This window comes from Terrapene carolina, unplaced genomic scaffold, assembly GCF_002925995.2.
Source record: "Terrapene carolina triunguis isolate 2854851 unplaced genomic scaffold, T_m_triunguis-2.0 Scaffold192, whole genome shotgun sequence".
Lineage (NCBI taxonomy): Eukaryota > Metazoa > Chordata > Testudines > Emydidae > Terrapene > Terrapene triunguis.
Genome location: NW_020664543.1, coordinates 14,688,736 through 14,701,075, shown reverse-complemented (window position 1 = coordinate 14,701,075; position 12,340 = coordinate 14,688,736). Strand labels below are relative to the sequence as shown.

Here is a 12,340-nt window from a genome sequence, read left to right as displayed (position 1 = left end):
TGTTAGTACCCCTTGGCTCCTCCCCCTGTGTGGTACCCTGGTTAGGAGCTATCTGGCACTCTGGAATGAAGAACTAATTTGAGGAATTCTCCTCTGTGCCGAGAGTTAAGTCTCAGGAATTCTGCCTTACAGATGTTGACAGCTGCATCCCTGGGGAGGGAGGGGAGAGAAGCTTACCTCATTGCAGCTCTGCTTTTCAGTCCAGGCGTCTCCAGGCCACTTTCCCTTGACAATGCTTCGGTAATGGAATTTCAAGGGGCAGGGGGCTGTTTGAACTGTGATTGCTGCTAACCTTCACAAACAAGTCCACTAGGGCCCCTAGGATCCTCCTGCTTGTGGCAGTGGAGGGAGAGGTACAGCAGTGCTCGGTGAGGAAGGGGCAGTGGCTTCCAGTGTGCAGTCAGTAGGGTGACAAGATGTCCCGATTTTATAGGGACAGTCCCGATGTTCAGGGCTTTTTCTTATATAGGCGCCTATTACCCCCACCCCGTCCCAATTTTTCACATTTGCTTTCTGGTCACCCTCGCAGTCAGCATATTGGATGGACTATCACATCTGCTTATGCTGCTGCTCCATGGATGCAGGTTTGAATGGGATCCCTTCTGGGCTGCTGTTTGAAGAGCGTGGGGGGCTCTGTTGATGTCTCAATGCATCCGGCTTGGCTGAGAGGAAATTGTTTTCTGTAGAGAGTTTGTTGAAAAATTTGGGGCTGAGGTAAAAAGAGAGTATAATTCTTCTTTCGTCTTTCTGGGGCGGTGTTCTCGCTCTTTCACTTCATCACAGCTCCATCTGCTGTCTCATTCGCACCTGGAAGAGCCTCCCATCTAACTTACGCCAAATTCTCCTGCCATTTTAAAAACAAGAAATCAAACCTCCTGACTCACCTATTCTGCTAAACGTTTGAAGTAGCATCACCGTGCTGTATTTACCTGCACATTACCTGTCCCTGTAGCTCTGTCCTAGACTCACTTGGGCCTTTGGAGAGTAAGCCCTTATTACGTCTTGCTGATAGTGCATGCGACCAATAATCACGTGTTTTTAGAATTCTTAAAGACCCCAGCTTTTTAGCAGGCATTTCCCCTTCAGTAAACCCCCCTTCCAGCATCAGGCATCAGCCGAAGTGGATGGATATAAACTCCAGAAAGTGGAACTGACCAGTCTAGTTCCTCTGCCTAAACTGCCTATAGGGCAAAAAGTAAACAAACAGCATACATGGTGCAAAGTAAACGATTGGTTGATTGGTGCCACAGAAATGCCCAATCAGCACAGATGTAAAGTTGTTTGACTCATTTAAGATGTTGTTTTCAGTAAAAAACCAAACCAAAAAAAAGTAAGGGAATTTTTATGTATTATATCTGTAATTTTTATTTTGACCATGCCCTTTTAAAATCCCCAACAGCCTCTCCTGGAACCACCACCCCCCCCGTTCCCCCCTTGTAGGAACAATTCCAGAACAGTAAGCTAGACAGCATGAGGGCTATTTGTTACAGAAGCTTGCTGCTTTCCTGGCTTCTTCTGTGCCATTAAAGAGCAATTTGCTTTGAGAGTGACTCTGTAAAACTGGCATCATGGGGTTCCATGTTTTGTTTCTCTGACTCAGATTACATATGGCCAGTTCACAAGTAAAACATTATTATTATTATTTTATTTTAACTGGCAGTTCTGCAAACTCAGCCTGGGATCTGAGGATCTGAGAGTCAAGCTGGGCTCTTTTCTTCTCATGCATCATCACCAATAAAAAAAAGTTCCATGCCAAGTGATGTCCTCAGTGAATCTTGTGCGATCTGATAGCCTTCAATGGCGGTGCACAGGTGTAGCGGATGGGAATTTAGTAAGTAACTCTCATGATGATGCACAAGTATGAACTGAACCCTTAGCTATGCTGGCTCTGTAAGGGTAATGGCGGGGGGGGGAGGGGGGAGTAAAGACTTATTTTTGTTCTTTATATCAGCAGTTTTGACTAAACATCCCCAGGGAGCAGGTCCGTTGAGTAAGGAGATGTCATGTCTATAGAGACACTCTTCAGCATAGAACTGTGCATTGATGTTTGCCTGGTACTTTGAAGATGAAAAATCCCTAGAATAGCTAATTATTCTGATTCCATCTAGACCTCTCCAGTCTCTTCTCTGCTGTGGGGACTAGTTACGCTAGTCAGCGTCCTCTGCAAACAGCGACTTGAAGACCATTTTGCATTAATTAACCTATTTACAAAACATTTTAAACTGCAATAATTAACACAAAGAAAACTGCAATTACTTGGTTTCCTTTTCATTATAATTCGCATGAGTAAATGAGTCCCTCTCCCATTCTACCCTCTTGTTCCCCTAGCCAGGGTCATCTTTCCTGCCATACAGCACATCTTTATTTCGTATGGCATCTTCCATACAAATTTTACAGAGAAACTGTGAGAGGGAGAAAAAGAGAGATCTTAAGGGATGGAGGGTCAGTAGGAGGGAGAAATACAGGGAGGCCGGCACAGGTGTCAGGAATTTCAAGGGAGGTGCTCTCTCCAGCAATGCATGATTGATCCAACAAATTCTATCCATGCTTTGGCTAATGATTCCACCCTAAATTGAGAGTGGCTGGTTTAGGGCCCAAATTTCCCATATGGATCAACACAGAAACTCAGTGAAATATAAAACACTGGATGGGCTTGGCTAAATAGCCACTTTGAAAGGGAAATGGACTCTCAGGGAAGTGGCTTGGTGCAGTGAGTGACCCAACCTGACACCCGATTGCAGGGGAACGCAATGGGCAAAAATTGGTCTAGAAATGATTGATTCTCCACACATACACCCCTTTAACCACCTTGTCCTCTTCCTTTCATTCTTACTTAGCACATAAATTCCAGAGATTTTAATCTGCTCTCAAACCCCCAGATGAGAATAAAATACCCCGTGTAGGAGGAAAGAATTAATTTGAATTCATCACTCGAGAGAGTTGGGAGCTTAATTCATCAACTGTGTGATGGGGGGCAGGGGTCCTCTTCCTTTATATAGTTCTCCACACCCCAGATTCTCCATGGGGGTGGGCTAGATTAAGGGAATGTGGGAGACAATACAGTTCTACATTCACAACCTGTGACCTCAGCCTCTGCCCTAGTAGTAAAAATGCCAACCATCTGGTCCGTGGGCCATTCCTTGGCAGCGAGGAGCGGGTAAGAAGCTCAGGGGCGGAAGCAAAACGTACCAGCTCGGCACTTTCCAGGCAGCGGACTTTATAAGTGGAGCGTCCCCAGAGGGGAACTGAACAGAGGTTCCATCCCGTTGAGTGAAAGAGAGGATCGCTCCTGCTGCTCCCGCTCTACGTAACGGGAGCTTGAGGGGCTGCGGAGATGCTGGAGATGGGGTGTGTTGAGCAGTGGTGGCAGAGGGAACGGAGGAAGAAAGGACTGCTGGGCTAGGGCCAGGTCGGGTACGCGCAGGTCAATGCAGAAGAAGCTGGAGCGAAAGAAGAAGAGACAGGGATGGGTCAGGCGCTGGCTTGCTCACAGGGAGGTCAGTACCGATGGGTTGCGGGACAGGCAAGCTCTGTCCTGTCCACATACAGGATGCTCTAGAAAGGGCTGCTGGATGTGCTCCTGTGCACAAACAGGAGCCAGGAGCGTGGGGCAGGGTGGCCACCCCAGAGCCAGATTTGGGGCCCAGGAATCCCCTGGCCAAGGGGGAAGGCTGAACCCAATTTGTAGGAGAGTCTCAAATTTCTCAGGGGACCATGGGGTCTGCCACAGTCTGAGAGAGTGAGGGGACGTGGGGGCTTATATCCATCCCTCCCTGCAGCCATGGATGGTCCGTAGGGAGCGATTAGAGAGAGAAATTAAGCATTGTCCTGCAGGCACAGGTAAGCTGCTACGGAAAGAAATTGAGGGTCTAGATCAGGCAGTGACCAGAGTGGGGCCTGTAGGGCGAGCTTGGTGTGTGATTGCTCTGCCTTGCTCAACTGAAAAGGTAAAAATTCAGCCTAGCTTCTCAGTGTTCTCTCTAAAATACAGGCAAGGCAGGGACTGTGGTGTCTCCGGGGAACCCTGACAAGGTGGGGTATTTCCTCTGGCTACTAGCGGGTTCTTTTAATTCTTCAAACCAGTCATTGACCTCTTCCTATATCCCTCTGTCTAACTGTGCTTGCTGTATCATTGATCCGACTGTGCAAAGGCAGCAGGTGTGTTCTCCAGGGGTAACAAATGGGTCAGGCAGCATGTGTACAAAAGGCTAGCTGCACCCCAGCTGTGGACATGTTCTCCCACAGACCTGAGTGTTCCCAGAGTTTCTCATCAGAGGGCTGCACGTGTGATCCCTGTCTCAGCTGATGCTTTGTTAGGTCCTCTCTCCTGCTCCAGTGGGACGAGTTCTCCCCTGCAGCCTGCGTTCATCATGCAAGGAGCAGTGGCTGTGGGAGTTCTGCGCTGACTGTCTACTCTTCTCTCTACAGAGCTCCTGGGATCAGCCAAGCGACTGAATGTGAATTACCAGGACGCGGACGGGTGAGTGTGTCCCAAACCTTCTCATTCAGTCTCAGTAATATGCTGGCATGAGCCGGTGGTGCCTCTGGGCCACTAGCATCCCTGGCTGTACTTGGCTGCTGGTTTAGGGTTGGTTTAACAGTAACAGGACAGCTGATGGGTTTGATGTAGTGTGTCCTCTTGCATTACTGACCAGAGATGCCCATTCTGTATACTCTCCAGCTTATTAAAACCTGCTCCCTGCTTTGGATAACTTTCCAGGGCCAGAGATGGGCACAGCATGGTGCCTGCCAGGAGCAGAGCATTTGGGGTAAAAGCGACTCCTGGAGCCTGGCAGAACTGGCACCGGAGCCCATTAGGAGGAGCGTTAATTCCCAGTGCTCCTCTTCTCCTTGTATGTGTTCTATAGGCTCCCTTGGAAATTACTCTCTAGCCCGACCCTTTATTTATATTCCACCCCCTCTCCAAAATCTTCTGTTAAAAGACAAGCTGAGATTGCTAAACCACAACATACCTGCCTATCTCCCCACTTACGAAATCCAAGCACTTCTCAAAAATTATACTGAGTTAAGAAAACCACAAATGTTACACTGTCAATATAATATAAACACACTGTTCTTATCAAGTGTAAAGATATTTCATCCCCACCTTAATTCTTCATTCTGGTGGCAGTTTTTATATATTCTATTTGTTACTTAATTTCAGTACCTACACGTTTTCTTTTAAGGGACTCTGTTAAATGGGAAACGTTGTCAGTTAGAACGTTTATCAATTGACCACTAGGATTTTTTGGTAAAGTACTTAGGATGGCTGTTTCTTGAGAATGATATAGATGAATAGGAAAAGTGTAACAAGAAATGGTAAGTTATTGATGTTTTTGGTAAAGATGTAGGCAAGGCTGATCAATCTGTGTCAGACCCATTATGAATGTACAGAGGAATGTTCCCTTTTCCAGAAGGGTTTTGTGTAATTGTTTTGAAATTGCTGATGAAAGAATCATATTTCTTTTGAGTCAGAGAGAAGGTGGAGATGGTATGATGAGTCGTGCGTTTCATCAGACTTGATAAGAAGAGTGTGTGTGTTCTGCTAGGAGAGCAGCGTAAGGTTTACGACATCCTTAACTATACACTTCCTCGCTTGGGGTTTGTAAAGGTTGGGGGTAGTGAGGGTTTATTTAGCAATCTTAAGCTGGCTTTTGAAACAAAGATGCGTTGACTTTGGAATTTCCCAGGTTTTTGAGTTTTGTCTTCCTCCTTCCCTTCCCTCTTCCTTTTAAATGGAGACAAAGGTTTTGAATTTGACCTCAGTGAGATGGGCAGATCACTCGAGTGTTAAGGGGTGAACAGTGCTGGCCAACGCAGTAGAAGCTCCAGTGGGGGCCTACTGTGGTCAGGTCACACCTGCAGAGATGTGCCCATTCACTAGGTAGCTAAGCTAGCCCTGCACAGCGTGGCTTGTCTGGACTCTGATTACAAGTGAAAGTTGCTTAGTGCTCAGCAAATGTGAGTGTCCGAGCCAGGACTAGAACCCATTTCTTTGGATTCCACAGCTAGCGCCTCCTAGCCAAGTCGTCAGACCACTGTGGTCCCGGCTCTCAGGGCACTCTGCTCTCTCTGGGCCCTGTTCCCTCTGAGACATTCCTACGGATAACGAGACCGTGCAGTGCCCCAAGGGGGTATTTCAGAATATTAGGGGAATCTAACTCCTCCTGTACCTGGCATGAGCCAGCCACTACGGTTATGTCTACACAGCCTGTGGCAGCGAGCCTCTCAGCAGATTCAGGCAGCAGTGCTCACACTAGTGCTGTGCAGACGGTGCTTTGAAGTTGCGGCTCAGGCTCTGGAGCCTAGGGACGGGTGAGCTGCTGAGCCTGAGCGGCCGCTTGAGCCACAACTTCAAAGCGCTGTCTGCACAGCTCTGTTGAGAGCGCTAGCATGAACCGGGCTGGGCGGCTTGCTGCTGCGGGCTGTGTAGACGTACCGCATGTGCCTGGGGTGAGGAAGGAGCTTCCCCTTCATCTGAAGCAGCTGCTGCTGGCTCCTGTTAGAAACGGGATCCTGGACTAGCGGGGCCCCTGGGCTGACCTGCTGCGGGAGTCGCTCCGGGATGGGATGCACACAAGCTCGCGCGGGGCCGCCCCAAGTGAGCTCACCCGCTCTTCGAACGTTGCAGGGGAAAGTTCCGTGTCAGCCCCAGAGCGTTAAGGGAGCGAAGCCTGACTGAGCTCTGAATTCCCATGCTGCTCCCCGTGGGCGCTGAGCCTCCCTTGCTCAGACGCGGCCCTTCACATGAATGAAGCAGCCCGGAGCAGGGGGAGCGCAGGGGAAGGAGGGAGCGCTCTAGACAAACAGGCCTCTTTCACAGCCTTGGAACACAGGGCTCATTCATTCTAGCTGGCCTCACACACTCTGCCATGGGCTTCGGACAGGGGGAGAGCCAGCCATGCTGGCAGTGAGACTGCAAGCGTCGGGGCCAGAGCGGGAGGCGGGGTTAGGCCAAGAGGGAAGTGGGACACACACACACCACCACCCCCTGAGAATCGCCTGGAAAACCTGTCCCCTGGCCAAACCCCTCAAGTGCTGGGTTTTCTGCCTGCTTGTCCTTCTGCTGCCCAGAGAGCAAAGCTGGCCCCAGCTGGACTCTTCTAATTGCCCCAGCCTTATTTGTTCCCTCCCTCCCTCCGTCTGTAGAGGGCAAAGGCATTGTTTGGGGAAGGGGCGCTCCCACAATAAGACAATTCCTCAGCACCTACTGCACATAGACCTCTTCCCTTGGGATGCAAGGAGGTGTTTTCTCCCCATTTTGCTGTCAGGAAAACTGAGACCCAAGGCTCAGTGTCAGGGCCAACAAGACACCAACAGAGTTTGAGCACAGCAGCAGGACCTCTGCCGATGTGCAACGCAGAGGGGGTGCTCTGACCAAGGACGCCTCAGAGACAGGGATTTGGAAGCAGGTGCTTCCCAGGGCGGGGGATTGCTAGGAGCTCAATGAGAGTTGGGCCGGGTCAGGCTGGTCAGCATTGGAGAGCTGTAAATAGAAACAGAGGGGGAGGCTGGAGAGAGAGAGCAGTGCTTGGATTGCCTTGGACTGGGAGAGCTTTTCCAGTGGAAAATGTGAGGGGGGCAGGATATAGTTTGATATATAGGATCAGGTCAGTCCCATCTAACTCAAGGCATTTGGCAGAGCGTGTTCTGGCCTTGTGGAGAAGCTGCATCCCCTCTCAGGAGCTGTGCGCTATGGCCCTTGGTCTAAACTGTTCACAGACAGCAGCAGGAGAGGTGGTGGAGTAAGAGAGCAAGGCCTGGCTGGTGTCACCAGCCATGTACCGAGTGTGCCAGGTCTCAGCACGTCTCCCTCAAGCGTCTGGTACCAGCTTGCTTTGGGGTCTCATGGGACAACTACCAAGTCTCCAGGAGCCAGTGTGAGATGATTGTGGGAGGAAGAGTCCTGCCAGCTACGTCGTGCCAAACTCCGCCATGGCAGAGCCCTGCTGAACTCAATGGCTTCACACCAGGGACCTGGTGTATGTAATAAGTGGAGGCTGATAGAGAAGTGGGGTTTGCCCCTGTTCTAGCAGCAATGTGGCCAGGAACTGTGGGAATGCCTGAGCTGTGGAGCAGCCTAGACTGAGACCAGCTGCCTGGAATTGGGAAATGCAGGGGCAGTGGGAAAGCGGCTCTAGCCACTTTTGATTTGGAGAGAGGAGAGAAATGGCCACCTTTGCCCCTGTGCGGGGCTGGGCTGGGCTTCGAGGGCATGGAGCCACAGAGTTGGCTGCTTCTGAGACCCTCGTCTTTTGCTGTTCTCAGGTTCTCAGCACTGCACCATGCGGCCCTGGGTGGGAGCCTGGAGCTCATCTCCCTGCTGCTGGAGGCACAGGCCACTGTTGACATAAAGGACAGCAATGGTAAGCAGCTAGCTCACCTCAGACTGAGGCCCCTAACCGCCCTCCCAGCTGCTCCCCCTTACCTCCAGGAGGGGTCAGTGTCTCCGCCAGCCTACCACTTCCCCCTCACTCCCCGTGACTGGGGAGCACCCGTCTGCCTGCGTAAGGTGGAGGTGCCCTCTGCCTGCCCCCATCCTGAGGGAGCAGTGCACCTGGGACCCCTCCCATGGGGCAAAGTGCCCGCTGCAGGCCCTCTCATTGCTGCAGTGAGCGGGACTGGGAGACGGCAGCCATAGAGTCATCTCCAGCTCCTCACCCTGGGGAGCTCCATTCACTTTGAGCTGGGGGGCTGATCTGGAGCCTCAGAAGAGGTCAGTGTGGTGCTCGTTCTTCAGGCACCCCCCCCGAGGAGCTCAGCTCCTGGACTTTGTGAGGCCTAGCTCCTTCCAGCTGCCACCCTGGGGCTCCCACATCGCTAGTGTTGGTGTAGTGCTGAGAGGTGGCCCCTCTTGGCCTCCTCCTGACCTTGCTTCCCCGCAGGGATGCGCCCGCTGCACTACGCTGCCTGGCAGGGGAGGGTGGAGCCGGTCCACCTGCTGCTGCGGGCAGCCGCCTCTGTCAACATGGCGTCACTGGACGGGCAGATCCCGCTGCATCTGTCTGCGCAGTACGGGCACTACGAGGTGGTGAGTAAGGGAGCCTGGGAAGAGAAGTGACAGAGGCTCTGGGAGCCCAGGTACCCTCAGCAGCACGTGTGCCTGGTCCCGAATCTCCTGATGCCCCTCACCCGGATTTCCACTGGCCTACTGGTTTGCAGTGTGGTGACATCGTGTCAGTTAGTGGTGAAGTAGCATTGGGCTGCCTCCAGGGTTCGGCCTGTGATGATAACAAACTGGGAGGGATTGCAACTGCTTTGAAGGACAGGGTCATAATTCAAAATGATCTGGACAAATTGGAGAAATGGTCTGAGTTAAACAGGATGAAGTTTAACAAAGACAAATGCAAAGTGCTCCACGTAGGAAGAAAAAATCAGTTTCACACATACAGAATGGGAAGAGACTGTCTAGGAAGGAGTACGGCAGAAAGGGATCTAGGGGTTATAGTGGACCACAAGCTAAATATGAGTCAACAGTGTGATGCTGTTGCAAAAAAAGCAAACATGATTCTGGGATGTATTAACAGGTGTGTTGTGAGCAAGACACGAGAAGTCATTCTTCCGCTCTACTCTGCTCTGGTTAGGCCTCAGCTGGAGTATTGTGTCCAGTTCTGGGCACCGCATTTCAAGAAAGATGTGGAGAAAGTGGAGAGGGTCCAGAGAAGAGCAACAAGAATGATTAAAGATCTTGAGAACATGACCTATGAAGGAAGGCTGAAAGAATTGGGTTTGTTTAGTTTGGAAAAGAGAAGACTGAGAGGGGACATGATAGCAGTTTTCAGGTATCTAAAAGGGTGTCATAAAGAGGAGGGAGAAAACTTGTTCACCTTAGCCTCTAAGGATAGAACAAGAAGCAATGGGCTTAAACTGCAGCAAGGGAGGTCTAGGTTGGACATTAGGAAAAAGTTCCTAACTGTCAGGGTGGTTAAACACTGGAATAAATTGCCTAGGGAGGTTGTGGAATCTCCATCTCTGGAGATATTTAAGAGTAGGTTAGATAAATGTCTATCAGGGATGGTCTAGACAGTATTTGGTTCTGCCATGCGGGCAGGGGACTGGACTCGATGACCTCTTGAGGTCCCTTCCATCCTAGAATCTATGAATCTATGAATTCTCTTGCCCCACAAGAGACCCAGACCCGGGCTTGGGCGGGCGGGACAATCTTTTTGGGGAAGCCCTCGTGCCACTTTCCCACAAACCACCTCTGCCTAGTCTAACCCTGGAGGGGGCTCAGCCCAGCAGTCCTGCCTGGGAGGGGAGATGCAGGCAGGGGGCTGTGGAAATGGGGAAAGGGGGCAGGCCTTTCAGAAGGGGACAGGGTGCTCTTTGACACAGGCACCAGAGAGCACCCCTTAGGCTGCTGTCCCAGCAGGGCCCTGTCCGAGGGAGGGGTGGAGGTAGGAGCCGTAGGGAGAGGGGAACAGTTGAATGGGGGTGTCGGGAGGCTGCTTGCTGGATGGGGCATGATCGCCAGCCTGCCTGCATTGCTGCCTTACATGTCTGTTACTCCTCCACAGTCAGAAATGCTGCTCCAGCACCAGTCCAACCCGTGTCTCATCAATAAGGCGAAGAAAACCCCCCTGGACCTGGCCTGTGAGTTTGGCCGGCTTAAGGTAAAGGCCGCAGCCTGCCTGCAAACTGCGCAGAGCTGCTCTGTTGCACTGTCCCAATCGTTCCTGACTGAGGCATTGTATTCGGGCCCATGTCTCTTCCCCTTCACAGTAACAATACTACAAGGAACTGGCCAATGCACCACTGCCCTCCACTGGATGGGATCAGAATTCCTCGGTGCATGTCGTAGGCCCTGTGGTGCTAGCCACTGATGTAGGTTCTCCCTTAGCGTCGTGTGTTGGGGCAGGAAATTCTGGGTTCTCTCCCTGCTTTGGCTGTGAAGCTCAGTGTGACGGCCAGTGCTTTGTCCTTCGATAGCTCCTTCCACCCCAAGGGGTTTTACACACAGCATGTCCTCCCCTGCGCTGAGGGAGGAGAGTATCATCAGCTCTGTTTTACCCACGGGGAAAACGGAGCTACAGAGAGATGCCAGTGAGCAGAGCCTGGACAGAACCCGAGTCTGCAATGAGCCAGTGGCAGAGCCTGGATAGAACCTGAGTCCTCTGCTCAAGCATGGGACGCTGCTCCCCAACCCCCATCTTTCCTCTGCTCCCATTTAAGTCCAGGCTGGTGGCGACCAGACAGGCTGAGCCTTCCTAATCTCCACAGGCGCTGAGGGGGCAAGCTCTGCACAGCTGTGTTTGCAGGCCTGAGATTCCAACCTGGCAGGGCTCGAGGGATTCCTGTCTCGGCTGCTGGGGACAGGTGCACCGGCTGCTCTGCATTGCTGGGGCGGGAAGGCTCCCCCCACCCTGAGGGAGCTCAGCAAGCCGACAGAAACGCACCCGTGCCATTCGCTGCTCTCAGGGGGCCTGGCCAGTGCAGCCAGCCCCACGGACTGTTTCGCTCTCACCATGGGGGCGGCAGGGGGCCGTCTTCATTTCTGTAGTTATAAATAGTGCAGTAAAAACAACCCCGCTCCAGGCCTCTGGGCTGCCCCAAGATACCAACAATTCCCCTTCTGTGTGGGCGTCTCCGGCGGGCCAGGCCAGCGCACGCTCGGGCCCCGGAATCCCTGGCCCTTGGGCCACTGTCTGAAAGGGGGTATCACGAGGAAAGCAATTCCTGTCTGTGGTGACTGCTAGGGGCTTCCAGGGATAGCTGGGCTCTGCCCTTCTCTGATCCCCACCCACTGAGGCTCTCTAAGCACTGGCCATGCACGTGGGGCTGGATCTGGGAGGGGCAGTCCAGGAAGTCCCTTCCTACCCTTTGGAATGGGGCCGGCTGAGCAATCCACCGGCTGCTGCAGGGCTCCCGGGGAGAGTGGTGGGGGACATGGTGTTCATGTGCTCTCCTTTCCATGCTCCCCATCATTCATCCATCTCTCGCCCACCCTAGGTTGCCCAATTGCTGCTGAACAGCCACATGTGTGTTGCGCTCCTGGAGGGTCAGTCCAAAGACACGAGTGACCCCAACTACACCACCCCTCTGCACCTGGCAGCCAAGAACGGGCACAAGGAGATAATCAGGTAACGCACAGCACTCCAGCCACTGGCCTCGCCCTGCCGCAAGCGTCCTAATCTGCACAGGCCCGTAGCAGCGTCCACTGCCAATGCAGTGCCAGACTCCCCTCCTGCCGCTCGATTCCCCAGAGATCCCCACATGCTGCCCTTTGCTTGCCCCAGTCCTAGCCTTGGAGCTCTTTTTCCATGGAGCTTCAGGCCTTCTACCCCTGGCTCCCTCCAGCCCTGCCCCAGACCCCCTGTCCATCACTGATCCCACTGGCTGC

General features: G+C 52.4%; 1 protein-coding gene across 1 annotated transcript in view; it reads left to right on the top strand.

The window, feature by feature from the left end:
• The window catches only part of CASKIN2 (CASK interacting protein 2), a 69,401-nt gene that overhangs the window by 45,364 nt on the left and 11,697 nt on the right, over positions 1–12,340 (top strand). The window contains 6 exon segments of the mRNA XM_029912147.1: positions 4,429–4,480; positions 8,269–8,366; positions 8,886–9,031; positions 10,518–10,613; positions 11,950–12,079; positions 12,082–12,340. The exon segment at positions 12,082–12,340 is cut by the window's right edge and continues 110 nt beyond it. Of these exon segments, the coding sequence (XP_029768007.1) occupies positions 4,429–4,480; positions 8,269–8,366; positions 8,886–9,031; positions 10,518–10,613; positions 11,950–12,079; positions 12,082–12,340 (781 nt within the window).